This window comes from Dama dama, chromosome 4 (genome assembly GCF_033118175.1).
Source record: "Dama dama isolate Ldn47 chromosome 4, ASM3311817v1, whole genome shotgun sequence".
Classification (NCBI taxonomy): domain Eukaryota; kingdom Metazoa; phylum Chordata; class Mammalia; order Artiodactyla; family Cervidae; genus Dama; species Dama dama.
Window position 1 is genome coordinate 52,347,326 of NC_083684.1, and position 16,045 is coordinate 52,363,370.

The 16,045-nt window shown below is 36.8% G+C and overlaps 1 protein-coding gene across 1 annotated transcript in view; it reads right to left on the reverse strand.

Annotated features, from left to right (window-relative positions):
- Positions 1-16,045, reverse strand: part of ZFP30 (ZFP30 zinc finger protein) — a 70,902-nt gene that overhangs the window by 54,016 nt on the left and 841 nt on the right. Inside the window, 4 exon segments of the mRNA XM_061139179.1 lie at positions 6,056-6,154; positions 7,447-7,573; positions 9,775-9,866; positions 11,375-11,454. Of these exon segments, the coding sequence (XP_060995162.1) occupies positions 6,056-6,154; positions 7,447-7,573; positions 9,775-9,828 (280 nt within the window). The 5' untranslated portion in view covers positions 9,829-9,866; positions 11,375-11,454.

Consider the following 16,045-nt stretch of genomic DNA (forward strand, 5'->3'; position numbering starts at 1 on the left):
AAAATGTATTTTTTAAAAAAATCTACAACATTATTTTTAATATGCACAAACTAGAAAGAATCTAAGTATTCATTAACAGAAGAATGACTGAGAAAAGTTATATATATAGATATGGATACAACACAATAAGAACAAACTGTAACAGCAATAAGAATGAATAATCTACAAGTACACACAACAATATAGATCATCCTCACTTATGCCTGGCAAACAAAGCCAGGCATAAAATAATATATATTATTCCATTTTTATAAAGCTCATAAACACTAAAACTAATCTATGGAGTTATTAAAAGTCAGGCTATTAGTTAATTTTGATAGGGAGGAATGACTGGAGAAAACTAGAGAGGAGCTTCTGATATCCTACTAAAACTATTTCTGAATCAGTATACTGATTAGCTGGGCATAATTACTTTGTGAAAATTCAGTGAGCAGCATATTATGATTTCTGTTGTTTGGATCTATTTCAAAAAGTTTACTCTAAAAGGATATAATAAAAAGATGTTAAAAGGCAACAATGATTTAAATACTGTAGATAATTTGTGAGCAGAGACAAATAAGTGAATGTCACAGAAGACACTCTGATGAAATCTGAGTATCTTTCTGCCTCCTTCCATCTCCCATCCTTCTGTCCCTTCCTTCTTCCCTTACTCTTCCTCTTTCCTTTCTCTTTCTCTCTCCCCCTATCTTCCTTTCCTTCCCTTCCTCTTTCCTTTTCTCTCTCTCTCTCCCTATCTTCCCTATTCAAGAAAGCAATGTAAAACTAATGTAATTTTGTAAAAATTACTGGGAAAAAAAAATTTAACACCTCACTAAGGCAAATAAGTTATAAATGATATATAAAATGAACAGTAATTAGCTAGTCATAACAGTAGTAAATAACTAGGTAACTACAAAGGCGTGACAGCTGTTATTAAGATGGTGATTTCAAAGAATTTACTTGTAAATTAAAAATCAATGATTTAAAGGAAAATAGTAGTCAAAATAAACACTGAAGGCCCAAACATTGGGAAGAAAAATGAGAAAGTGTATACAAAACAAAAGCTCATACAAACTGGTATAAGAAAATCAAACAAAAAAAAAAGAAAAGAAAATTAAACAATGGAAAAAGTAAGAGAATAAAGGAAGTGAGCAGACAATGCACAAAATAAAAATATAAACACACTGAGGACAAAATATCCATATTCACTCATTTAAAAGAAAAAAAAGTAGAAGTTACAATACTTACCCTATAGAATTTGAAAGTTTTAAAGAACAAACAAAACATTCCCAGTGTGGATATAGTGAACCTGAGACCTTTTTTTAAATTAATTTATTTTTAAATTGAAGGATAATTGCTTTACAGAATTTTGTTGTTTTCTACCAAACCTCAACATGAATCAGCCATAGGTGTACATATTTCCCCTCCTTCTTGAACTTCCCTCCCACCTCCTTCCCCATCCCACCCCTCTAGGTTGATACAGAGCCCCTATTTGGGTTCCCTGAGACATACAGCAAATTCCCATTGGCTATCTATTTTACATATGGTAATATGTTTCCATGTTACTCTCTCCAAACATCTCACTCTCTCCTCCCTTCTCCCTGTGTCCATAAGTCTGTTCTCTATGTCTGTTTCTCTATTGTTGTCTTGCAAATAAATTCATCAGTATCATCTTTCTAGATTCTATATATATGCATTAGTATACGATATTTATCTCTCTCTCTCTGATTTACTTCACTCTGTATAATAGGCTCTAGGTTCATCCACCTCATTAGAACTGACTCAAATATGTTCCTTTTTATGGCTGAGTGTAATATTCCATTGTGTATATATACCACAACTTCTTTATCCAATCATCTGTCAATGGACATCTAGGTTGCTTCCATGTTCTAGCTATTGTAAACAGTGCTGCAATGAACATTGGAGTGCATGTATCTTTTTCAGTTTGGGTTTCCTCAGGGTATATGCCTAGGAGTGGGATTGCTGGGTCATAACCAAGACTTTCATATGGCTTCCCTATCTGACATGACACATTAAGACTTTGGCATGCTGAATATTCACATCTAGGAGACTATACTACAGTTGACCCTTGAACACTGGGGTAATAGGGGCCAATATCGCCCCTCCATTGAAAATCTGTGTATAACTTTACAGTTGGCCCTCCATTCCTGCAGTTCCACATAAACAGATTCAACCAACCTCAGATCATATAGTACTGTGCATGTGTGCTAAGTCACTTCAGTCATGTCCAACTCTTTGTGTCCCTATGGACTGTAGCCTGCCAGGCTTTTCTGTCTATTCTCCAGGCAAGAGTACTGGAGTAGTTTGCCATGCCCTCCTCCAGGGGATCTTTCTGACCCAGGGATCGAACCCACATCTCTTACACCTACACTGGCAGGTGGGTTCTTTACCATTAGCATCACCTGGGAAGCCCACAGTACTGTAGTACACATTTTTTTTTTAAACCCGTGTATAAATGGACCCATGCAGTTTAAACTCATGTTGTTCAAGGGTCAACTGTATAAACAACTGAACTGTAATCTTACGATTTCTATAAAAAGTCAGCCATGATTTTTCCCAAATTCGTTTATGCCAGTTCTTTCCCCTTCAAGAAACTAAAAGACAGCCATTTCAGCCAATCAAAACTAGGTTCAGTGCTTTGCTATTTCTGATTACAGATGCACACTGTATTGTTTCAGAGTAGACAGTGAGAAAATAGTAAAGATTGATGGGAAACATAAAAATTCATGAAGGACTCTGCACACAGATTGCTTTACAAGTATCTTTAGATTCTTGTTCTACTTTAAATAAATTGAAACTGGAAGTTATAGCCCATGCACTATACATGTGATTTAATCAAGAAAAAATTGGCTGGCCCAACACTGAAACAAAGGACAAACTAAACATCAAAAGACATATACAAAATATTTAACTACTCAAAATAAACCAAATACTAGTTTGTAGTTTATTGAATCAAAGGGCTTTATTCTAGTAAATGATACTAATGCAAAAGCAAAATATTAGCCCATCTTAGAGCAATGTAAAACGAGAAATGTTATCTCCATTGGCAGGATACCAACTTGAATTAAAAAGAAAATAAGGAGCAAATTACCTGGTCATAAAGTTAATTTGTTTCCTGAGATGATGTCTTCAATAACTTTGCTGATACAAGACGATATGAATGTAGAATATTTATGACAGAAGCAGTTTTAGTCACATTAACACCAGGGTTAATGTATCCAGAGATCTGTAAATGTTAAAACCTTATAACCACAGAATTGTACTTCTGAAAGTCAAAACTGATTACATACTAAATAATCCATACTGAATTCCAAATAATTTTCATATTCTGCTAATTTTATTGCTAATTTCATCAAAGAATCAGAAGCAATGGAAAGAAAAATGTTATTCTCCCCTTTACCACATTATCCAACCACTTAAGTTCATATTCTTATCATATGCATTGGTTTTCCTTCATAAATTGGCTCCTACTTCTACTCATTTACTGAAAGTCACTGCTTACAAAAATCACCCTCTCTCTTGATGCCATCAGTTTTCCTCTTTGAAATCATTCTCTTCAGCCTATATATAAGTCCTAATACCTCACATCATAAGATACTTTCCCTGTACCCCATGTGTCTACTTTTATGGCAAAATTCCTCTTAAGTGTTACATACATTTATTTTCACCACTGTCTCACTTTCTTTTCCTTTTATCTCCCATTAACTTTAAAAGAAACCAAAATTTTATTACAGAGTATTTCTAACATACACAAAAGTAGAAGAGTAATATTAAATGTACAAGTTATCTATGGACCACCCTCAACAATATCAACCAAGTCCAATACTAACCTATGCAGACCCTTATCCACTCTCCTCAGATTGTCTGAAGCAAGTCCCATAATATATTTTATAATCACTTCAGGATTTATCTCTAAAAGGATTTAAAAAATAATTGTAATCCCATTACCCAAACCTGAAAAAATGAACAGTAACTCTTTGTCGTTGTTGTTCAGTCGCTAAACTGTGTCCAACTCTTTGCGACCCCATGAACTACAGCACACGAGACTTCCCTGTCCTTCACCATCTCCCAGAGTTTGCTCAAACTCATGTCCATTGAGTCAGTGATGCCATCCAGCCATCTCATGCTCTTCTGCCTCCTTCTCCTCCTGCCTTCAGTCTTTCCCAGCATCAGGGTCTTTTCCAATGAGCTGGTTCTTCGCCTCAGGCGGTCAAAGTACTGGAGCTTCAGCTTCAGCATCAGCCCTTCTAATGAATATTCAGGGTTGGTTTCCTTTAGGACTGACTGGTTGGATCGCCCTGCTGTCCAAGGGACTCTGAAGAGTCTTCCCCAGCACCACAGTTCAAAAGCATCAATTCTTTGGCCCTCAGCTTTCTTTAAAGTCCAACTCTCACATCCATCCATGACTACTGGAAAAACCATAGCTTTGACTAGACAGACCTTTGTTGGCAAAGTAATGTCTCTGTTTTCTAATAGGCTGTCTAGGTTGGTCATAGCTTTCCTTCCAAGGAGCAAGTATCTTTTATTTATTTATTTTTTTTATTTTTTATTATTATTATTTTTTTTTCCAGTGGGTTTTGTCATACATTGATATGAATCAATTTCATGGCTGCAGTTACAATCAGCAGTGATTTTGGAGCTCAAGAAAATAAAGTCGTCACTGTTTCCCTTGTTTCCCCATCTATTTGTCATGACATGATGGGACTGGATCTTAGTTTTCCTGAATGTTGAGTTTTAAGCCAGTTTTTTCACTCTCCTCTTTTACCTTCATCAAGAGGCTCTTTAGTTCCTCTTCACTTTGACCCTATAGCATTTCTCATATTCTGACTGTATTCCCAAGATGTAGTAGAACATGTTTCTCTATCTTCCTCCAATAAATTAGTGGTTGGCTAATTTAGAAGCTCCATCAGACTTAGGCCCACTTCATAGGTGATACTGTATTCTTTCATTTGAAGAAATACCATCTGACTGTCTCTATTTCTGTGATGTTATCAGCAGTGATGTTCAGTGTCTAGGTCTAATAGCTCACTACAGGTTCTAAGCTGGTAATATTCTAAGTCTATAATCCTTCATTTATTCACTGAATACTTTAAGAAAAACATGGGCTTCCCCAGTGGCTCAGCTGGGTAAACAATCTGCCTGCCAATGCAGGAGACATGAGTTTGATCCCTGGTTTCAGAAGATCCCACAAGCCACGGAGCAACTAAGCCAGTGTGCCACAATCATTCAGCCTGTGCTCTAGAGCCCATAAGCCACAACTACTGAGCCCACACGCCACAACTACTAAAGCCCGCTTGCTCAGAGTCCGTGCTCTGCAACAAGAGAAGCCAGGTCAATGAGAAGCCCATGCACCACAATGAAGAGTAGTTCCCACTCACTGCAACTAAAGAAAACCTGCATGCAGCAATGAAGACCCAGCACAACCAATAAATAAATAAATAAATAAATCTTGGGGGAAAAAGAATTTACAGAATTAAGTATATTTTATGTGGTTGTAATACATTTCAGTTATGTATATAGATGCTTAAGTGATTCCATCTTTTACAGGTTGAAGAGCCTCTGCCAACTGGTTTCTCTTCCCTGACTGCCCTATCTAAATTACCCCATTAACCCATCATAATTCCCCATATTCTTACCTCCTCACTCTTCTTAACAATATTTAATCACTTCATGATACTAATCCATTTGTTTACTGTACAATTTCCCTACTACAATGTAAACACCATGAAAAGAAGGCAATGAAGAAATATATACCTAAGAGGCAAAATACAAAAGATGAGCTAAGTAGAAATTAGATGCAAAATACAAGTAAAATGGTGGTCACTGGGGAAGAAAGCTTTCCCCCATTGAAATGAGAAGGAAATAGGACAGTGGAGAAAGAAGAGATAAGTGGAAGTAGAGATGAAATTTCTTTGGCTGTCCATGCTGAAATCTAAGTTTTCTTCTCGGGTGTCACGTCTCTCCATAATCAACATCTAAGGAGTGTGTTTCTTCCCAACCTGGAGGGATATGCTGTGCCACAGTAGCTGACCCTCCCCGACAAGCACTTACTCACCTAGTCTCCATCTTCTTTTCTCATCCCTCACAACCATCCAGGGTTCCTTCCCTTGCTCTAACAGAGTAATTACATCTGGCTTAGAAATGGAACATCCTCCTTGGAAAAAAACCACAATAGGACATAATAAACAAAAGTATAAAATTGACCAAGGCTTCAGAACAAAGAAGAGTAATTGGACAGAAAAACATTCATATTAGAGTTACTTGAGGATCACAAGAACAGAGAGGTAGGAATACTGTCTTATTATAATTGCCAGTTCATACAGGCTTTGTCTCTAGAAGTGATCGTTGAGAGCACTGGCTTCAAATCCTGCCTCTGTCACCTGAGTCACTTACAGGCTGAGTTTTTTCAGTTGGAAAAATAATAATATATACTCATAAGTAAATAATAATATATTAAATAATATATTAAAATATATGAAATAATAATGTATACCCTGGAGAAGGAAATGGCAACCCACTCCAGTATTCTTGCCTAGAGAATCCTGTGGACAGAGGAGCCTGGTGGGCTGCTGTCCATAGGGTCGCACAGAGTCAGACACAACTGAAGTGACTTAGCAAGCATGCATGCATTGGAGAAGCAAATGGCAACCCACTCCAGTATTCTTGCCTAGAGAATCCCAGGGACAGAGGAGCCTGGTGGGCTGTCGTCTATGGGGTCACACAGAGTCGGACACGACTGAAGTGACTTAGCAGAGGCAGCAATGTATACCCATAAGATTTCTGTGAGGTGTCACTTAATAAACCAAGTGCCTGGATGAGTGCCTAGTACATAGTAAGCACTATACATGTTCATTAGGTGCTATTTTTGCTTTTATTTAAATATTTTGCTAGGAGGAAAATAATTTGTTTCTCGCCAATATATTCATCCAATGTCAAATGCAAAGTTCATGTATTTTAAACTTTTAATCATAAAAGTTAATGTTTAAATCAGTTAAAAAGATAATATGTTTGTTGTAGCAAACTGAATGTGTCCACTTGAATTTCAACAAACGATTGATTTAACCCAGTATCATACACTGTATCAATTTTTTCAATAGGTATATACAGCAGACACCTCTGTCTTCCTACTCACACTGCAGGTAAGTTAATAGATAATAGACCATCTACCACAATATGAAAACAGACTTCTTTGAAAATGGTTTTGCTCTGAGTGTCTAAGACTTTATATCCAACTGTCATTAAAGAGAAGCAATTATATAATAGAAAAGGCAAAGGAAAATGTAAAGGTCAGTGATTTATGGGGGAAGCTAACGGTGCTATTTAATAGTTTAACAGCTGAAGGCACCTATTCTCAAACTACAAAACAGACAGTCGACTAGTTTTTAGACAGTCAGCCCTGAAATTCAGTCATGTGAATTTCTACATTATTTGACACAGATAACTTACCCAGTGACACCAAGTTGCTATAATTCTCTAATATCACATCTCTGTATAAATTCCTCTGATTTGAGTTCAGGCATTCCCACTCTTCCTGAGAAAAGTCCACAGTCACATCTCTGAACATCACCAAATCCTGAAATGACAAACCCATGATTTGTAAAATTATTTACTTCTGTATAGGGCCATATGCCACATATTGTCTCTGTGTATCCTTCCCTTTCCCTTCTTTTTTAAAATAATTCTTTCAGAAAGTAATTAACTCATAGCTTGTGCAAAAACAGGACCTGGGTTGACTCTGGCTCACAAGCTGCAGTTTGCCTATTACTGCTATACACAAAGCTTCCTATATACTGTGGTATACCTAGTTTTACTTCCAGATATGCACAAGTAGTTAATCAGAGTTTCACTAAATTGTAGCAATATTTTCTTAGATCAGTCTCCCACAGCAAAAGAAATAAAAGCAAAAATAAACAAATGGGACCTAATCAAACTTGAAAGCTTTTGCACAGTAAAGGAAACCATCAATCTTCTATTGATTGGCACAAAAGAAAACAAAATGAAAAGACAGCCTACTGAAAGGGAGAAAATATTTGCAAATGATGTGACCAACAAGGGGTCAATATGCTAAAAATACCAAGAACTCATACAACTCAATACCAAAAAAAAAAAAAAATCAAAAAAATGGGAAGAAGACCTAAAAAGACATTTTTCCAAAGAAGACATTCACATGGCCAAGAGACACATGAAAAGATGCTCAACATCACTGATTATCAAGAGAAATGCAAATCAAAATCACATGGTATTGCTTCACACTAGTGACAATGGTTATCACCCAAAGTCTACAAGTAATAAATGTGGAGAGGGTGTGGAGAAAAGGGAATCTTCCTACACTGTTGGTGGAAATGTAAATTGGTGCAGCCACTATGGAGAACAGAAGTTCCTTAAAAAACTAAAAATAGAGCTACCATATGATCCAGTAATCCCACTTCTGGGTATATATCGAGAAAATAAAATCGGGTCTGGAAAAAATTCTTTAGTTTTATGCAAACTCTACTTTTTAAAACAGAGATCCAATTTCATCACTATATGTATCATTAGCATTTTCCCTTATTATAACAAACCCTTTATTGAATATTTTAAACTTACTACAAAATAGTCCATTTTATAGATATGTTGGCCTTAATGATTGTATTTAGATATTTCTTTTTCTTTTTTTTTTTAGTTCTACCACTTTATTGCTACCAACCCATCTCCCTCCACCCTCGTGCACACATGCTCAGTCATGTAACCCCATGGACTGCAGCCCGCCAGGCTCCTCTGTCCATGGACTTTTCCAGGCAAGAATACTGGAGTGGGTTGCCGTTTCCTTCTCCATAGATATTTCTTTTTTTTGTTTTGTTTTTTTTCTGTAACAGATGTTTATTTATTTATTTTTGTTTGTTTTTTTTCTTTTTTTTTCATTTATTTTTATTAGTTGGATGATAATTACTTTACAATATTGTAGTGGTTTTTGCCATACACTGACATGAATCAGCCATGGATTTACATGTGTTTCCCATCCTGTACCCCCCTCCCACATCCCTCCCCATCACTTTTAAATATGCTAAGTTATATTTACAATTTAGGTTATACAAAATTTCTAAAGCTGCAATGTCTAACTTGCTATCTTAGACACACGTGGTTACTGAGCATTTGAACTGTAGCTAGTAAAAATTTAGATGTGTTATAAAATACACACCAGATATTGAAGACTTTATGAAAAAAAAAGAATGCAATATATCTCAATAATTCTTATTTTGGTTATACTTTGAAATGATAATATTTTGCTATATTTGGTTAAATAAAACACTAAAATTACTTGTACATTTTGTTTTTACTTTTAAAAATGTGACACTAAAATGTTTAAGATTACATGCCTTGCATATTATTCTACACTTTTTATGAGACTGACATGAGGCCTACTGTGCTAAGAAGGCACTAATTTTATATTTTTAATATTGGACACTGCAGCTCTAAAGTGTTCTCCAATCCCGAGTTTCTCATATCAGTTGTCTCCCTCAAGGGACTTCATTTCTGCTTTATCACTGCTCTAGACAAAGACTGAACACACAGGAGACTGAATAATTTGGTCAATTCACACATGGACATGGATGGACAAGAGAGGGACACACAGGAAGGGCCAGGCTGTCTGGCTCCATCCTTCACTAGAATGGGAACATCTAGGAAGCTGTTTGGACGGGGATCTGTTTGGAAGTTTCAGGATAACTAATGAGAATGTTCACATAACCTGAAAAAAAATTACAGCATTCCAAATAGAGAAAAATACCAACTTACATGAGCCATGATTTCAGAGTTGCAAGAAAATGGTTAGTTTTTCTCAAGGGTCATTTACTGAAGAAGCAGAGTCCACAGACAGAAGCCAAAAACTGGAGGAAGAGTATGAAGCCATAAGAACAAAATCCCAGAGCCCCCAAATTTTAAAAACTCACATGACTTCTCCATTCCTACATGCAACACCCCTCCATCACAACTCCCAACACACAGACAAGTTATGAAAGGTAAGAGCTAATTTAGACAAATACATGCCCTCCCCAAAACAACAGGAAAATCACTGCACAAGGATAGACATGGAGAAGACTCTCCAGAAGAGAAGGTCATTTCCAGCTGTTTTGGCAGGAGAGATTCCGGGCAGTCCTCCACCTCAGTGAGGCTGATCTGGACTCAAGAGTAGGCTACCCAGACCTGTCCTGAGCAGAGATCCATCTTCCCTCATTCCCAGTTTTCCCAGCTAATAAGTGGCTACACCATCTAAACCAGAATATCCTTCTCAGACTCAGGAATCTGGCTTGCCTACCCAACCCTGAAGACAGAAAATATTATAGAGAAGAATTTTCTAAACTATGCCACACATTGGAATCACCAGCAAATCTTTTTTTTAAGAGAACTTAAGTGTATTTTTTTTTTTTTTAACATTTTGTTTATTTGACTGTACCAGGTCTTAGCTGTAGCACCTGGGATCTTTGATCTTCATTGCAAGCATACAGGATTCTTTAGTTATAGCATGCAAACTCTTAGTTGCGGCATGTGGAATCTTCTATTATAGTTCCCCGATCAGGGATTGAACTCGGGCCCCCTATATTGGGAACACAGTCTTAGCCACTGGACCACCATGGAAGTCCATTAGCAGACCTTTAAAATATACTGATGCCTGACTCCCATGCCCCAAACATTCTGATTCAATTAGCAGAGAGTTGTGACTCGGGAATCAAAATTTTTAAACCTTCCACAGGTGATCATAATGGGCAGGTTTAGTAATCAAACTTTGTATGCATCAGAATCACCTGAAAGGCTTATTAAAATACAGTTTGCAGGGCCCTGTTCCTCAAGTTTGGCATTTACTGGAGCCGGGGTTGGGCTTGAGAAATTGCATTTTGAAAACATTTCCATGTTGATACTGATGCTGCTGGTCCAAATGCCACAATTTGAGAACCACTTGCACAGACCATGCCTAGCAACCTTTATAATGGCAAAACTGTACTTGCCCACTGGGATCTCTTCCTCAAGGCTGAACTATCTTTCCCAAAATCCTCAGAGCTCACTGTTCACCACCTTCCTATTAGGAATCATCAATATTGTCTACATGATCTCATTTACTGATCCTATTCTCTTGGTACCCAGGCTGGGGAAAAGTGAATTTGTAAAACCTGAGTATGGATAATGAAATAACCCACTAGTTAAAACTCAACAGTAACTAAGGAGTTGCATTTAAAGGAACTGGATTAGCAGATTTTAAAAACTGACAATACTTATCACTAAGACTGGAGAAATGGACACTTGTGGTATGGTGTAAATAGAATGAAATGATACATGGAAAATGATTATAATGAGACCAAAAAAGTCAAAATGGACTTGGAATAAGATTTTATTGTGTTACCTCTGCTGGATGGTATCCCACGTGATCTTTATTTTGTTCTTCCCAGGAGTTCTCAATTTTTTAATCAAGAAATTTTTAATCTGTAAAAAAAAGAAAACTTTAATTTGTATCACTTGTACCTTGACATAAATTTAAAACAGCTCTACAAGAGATATCACCAAAAGCCCCAACAATTCCATCCCTGATACCCTTTCCCCTATCTTCCAAATCTAGAGGCAACAATTTTCACCTCTTTTAGCTATTTCTTTTGTTATATAAATACCATATATTCAAATCACATGCTAATATTACTACTTCCGCTATCTTTTATCCACCCATCTCCCACTTTATGTGTGCATAATTGCATCTCCCTATCCTTCCAATGTGTTTTTTTTTCCCAGTGTGGTTTTGTTCTATTAAAGGGTACACATATTCAGTTTCTATGACTATGACTATTTAAATGCCATTACCAACTGAACTATATAGTATAATCAGATTATTTTGCCTTTCTTCTCTGAGTTTAAAATGATTTTGTTTTTTGTAAGATTCATTTTCTAGGTAATTATCATTAATTTATTTCTCAAACTCTCATTCAAATGAAGGATCAGGAGGATGAAGCTTCTGGCATAAAATAACAGAACTGTCCATTTTATACTCTAAGAAATAAAGCCAAATACTTTGTTATCACTTGTATCCCGAGTTGGCAGAAGTCAATGCCATATTCCTCAATGTTCCTACCTCTGAAATCCCACATGACTTTGAAGTGAAAAGTTGGTTAAGTAATAGGACCTAGAAAGCCTGCTGAAGGAATTGTGTAGGCAGTTTTGAACATCACTCCCCAATAACTTATTTCTTAAATACCTGATAAAACATCCACAAACAGAATAATAAAGTAATCATTAAATGCTGAGTTTTAGAAAACTTAAGGAATGGAAAATATCCAAGACACATTGAAAGAAAAAAAAAAATCAGTTTAAAAAATATATAAAATCCATAAAAATGTTACAAAATCCATGAGAATACTGAATTCCTCTTTTTTATTAATTTTTTTCCTCTTTTTTAAAAAATAATGAATTTCTTTTTTTTATAATTTTATTTATTTATTTTTGGTTGTGCTGGGTCATCATTGCTACAAGCAGGGGCTATTCTCTTGTTGCAGAGCACAGGCTCTAGGGCACACAGGCTTCAGTAGTTGTGGCTCCCCAACTCTAGAGCACAGGCTTAACAGTTGTATATGGGGTAAGTTGCTCCACAGCATGTGAGATCTTCCTGGATCAGGGATTGAACCAATGTCTCCTGCATTGGCAGGCAGACTCCTTACCACTGAGCCCCCAGGGAAGACCCCTGAATTCCTATCTTAAATGAAGAACTAAAGGTCTTGCTTTTCTTTAAATTTTCAATTGATGTTATCCTATTCAGAAATAAAACTATATACAAAACCACAAATGCTTGTTATTTTTGGGAACATATGCTCTAAATATGAATAGTGATTATTTCTGGATGTTTGGAGTATGTGTGTGTATGCTTAGTCAAATCCAATTCTTTATGACCCTATTGACTATAGTGTACCAGGCTCTTCTGTCCATGGGATTTTTCCAGACAAAAATACAGGAGTGGGTTGCCATTTCCTCCTCCAGGGGATCTTCCCAACCCAGCGATGGAACCTGCGTCTTCTGCAAGTCTCCTGAATTGCAGATGGATTCTTTACCACTGGGAAGCCCTGTTGAGGACTATAATTTTTATTTTCTTCTTTAAGTTTCCTTAGTTACTAAATATTTCACAAGCTTGCATGAAATACATTATCTGAAATTTTTAAAAAGCTATTCCCATTAAAAATAATTTTTTAATGATTTGGGTAGATGGGTAGTCATTAAGAAAACTGTGATTACATAGGCCTGCATAAGTGGTAACAACAGGGAAATCAATGTCACTGAAAAAATAATTCTTACCAGTTCTTGAATACTGTATTTTATTAACACCCAGAAACCCTTCTGTGAAGGATCACAATGCTGATTCATGACATTTCCAAAAATCAAGAGATAGTATGCACAGCAGGCAGAAAAAAATGCTTATTTCATAGCAAATGCTAAATCATTTGAGTGACTCCTCTTGAATAACCAATTACTAAATCCTTGCAAAAGATCTTATTATTCCTTACCTTAGTGTTCAAGATACATAGGTAACAACAATTTCTTAAAAACTTTTATTCAGAACCCTATATGCAAAACAGAAAAAGAGACACAGAAATACAGAACAGACTTTTGAACTCTGTGGGAGAAGGTGAGGGTGGGATGTTTCAAAAGAACAGCATGTATATTATCTATGGTGAAACAGATCACCAGCCCAGGTGGGATGCATGAGACAAGTGCTCGGGCCTGGTGCACTGGGAAGACCCGGAGGGACCGGGTGGAGAGGGAGGTGGGAGGGGGGATCGGGATGGGGAATACGTGTAAATCTATGGCTGATTCATATCAATGTATGACAAAACCCACTGAAATATTGTGAAGTAATTAGCCTCCAACTAATAAAAAAAAAAAAAAAAAACAACAATAAATACTTCCCAATATTACATTTTATATGGTTTCTTCTTATGACTTTATAATCTTTATTACCCCGTAACATTCCATCATATGGATGGAGTGTGAATCACTTAACATTTCCATATTGTTAGATACTAGTTTTTTAAGATTATCCTCAAAATTATTCCTATTTATTCCAGACTTTGATGCTAGACCAGTGAAAATCAATTTTGTTGGGTCTTATACAATTCTGATATCATGAAATTACAAGTAAGCAGATTCCCCTCCCAAATTAACCACTGAAAAATATTTACGATATTTCTCTATATATATCTTTGATTTTTTTTCCTTGTCCTAAAAACCCATAAACAGAACCCAAAGACTTCATGTTAAGAATCCCTATTCTGGTCCATTTGCTGTTGATTTTTCTGCTTGCATTCATCATAAGTAACTTCACATTTTCATTATTCTTGGGAATAAAGAAAGTTGATAGGGAATGATTAAAAATCATCACTAACAGTAACCGCTAATATAATTAAGCAGTATTCTACTATGCTAGGTAATGTTTTAAGAGCTTCAATAGATATTAATTCAGGTAACCTTCAAAACAACCCTGTGAGGCATATAATAATTCCGATTTTACATATGAAGAAACTACAACACAGTTTTCCTTCGACTGCCCAAACTCACTTAGATTTAAGTGATGGTCAGGATTAAAATCCTCTTAATCTAGGTTCAAAATTCTTAACCACTGCATATATCTCTGTTCCTCTATTCCTAAAAAGTGAAAGTGTTAGTCGCTCAGTCCTGTCTGATTTTTTTCCACCCACGGACTGTATTCCACCAGGTTCCTCTGTCCATTCTCCAGGCAAGAATACTGGAGTGGGTAGCCATTCCCTTCCCCAGGGGATCGCCCCAAGACATACCCAAAACAAACTCATGCTACAAAACTTCATTTATAAGATAATAAGCTCTGAAGACCTCATGCACAACATGGTTACTATAGATAATAATAATGTATTACATACTGGAAGTTTGCCAAGAGTATATCTTAAGTACTCTTGTCACATACACAAAATTGTTAACCTTGAGAGGTAATAGTTAATTAGTTGGTGTGGTATTCTGTTCCACGATGTTTACATATATCAAAACATTATGCTGTACACATTAAACAATTTTTCATTTGTCCAAAATAAATAAAACTCATGCTACCAAACTCTAACCACATCAGGCTGGTACCAAAAAGTTCAACTCATGGATTCCCTTTGGGAAAAAGAATCCCCACTCCTACTGTGGAATAATTAGAGATGTCTAAACTCAACACAACCCAATAGCCATGAAATTAAAAAACACTTACTCCTTGGAAGAGAAGTTATGACCAACCTAGACAGCATATTAAAAAGCAGAGACATTACTTTGCCAACAAAGGTCCGTCTAGTCAAGGCTATGGTTTTTCCAGTGGTCATGTATGGATGTGAGAGTTGGACTATAAAGAAAGCTGAGTGCCGAAGAATTGATGATTCTGAACTGTAGTGCTGGAGAAGATTCTTGAGAGTCCCCTGCACTGCAAGGAGATCCAACCAGTCCATCCTAAAGGAGATCAGTCCTGGGTGTTCACTGGAAAGACTGAGATTGAAGCTGAAACTCCAATACTTTGGCCACCTGATTCGAAAAGCTGACTCATTTGAAAAGACCCTGATGCTGGGAAAGATTGAAGGCAGGAGAAGGGGACAACAGAGGATGAGATGGTTGGATGGCATCACTGATTCAATGCACATGAGTTTGAGTAAACTCTGGGAGTTGGTGATGGACAGGGAGGCCTGGCCTGCTGCAGTCCGTGGGGTCGCAAAGAGTCAGACAGGACTGAGTGACTGAACTGAACTGAAACCCAACACTACTTAACAAATCACAGTCGAAAAGAAAACATAAACGGTAACTTCCAAAGGACTACTTCCATCATTAGAAACTGGGCTCACAGAGCAACTGGATTTATAGCACATGGTTAACTAAGGTGGCTCAGTGGTGAAGAATCTGCCTGCTAAAGGCAAGAGACACAAGTTCGATCCCTGGGTCGGCAAGATCCCCTGGTGTAGGAAATGGCAACCCACTCCAGTATTCTTGCCTGGAAAATTCCAAGGACAGAGGAGCCTGGCAGGCTGCAGTCCATGAGGTC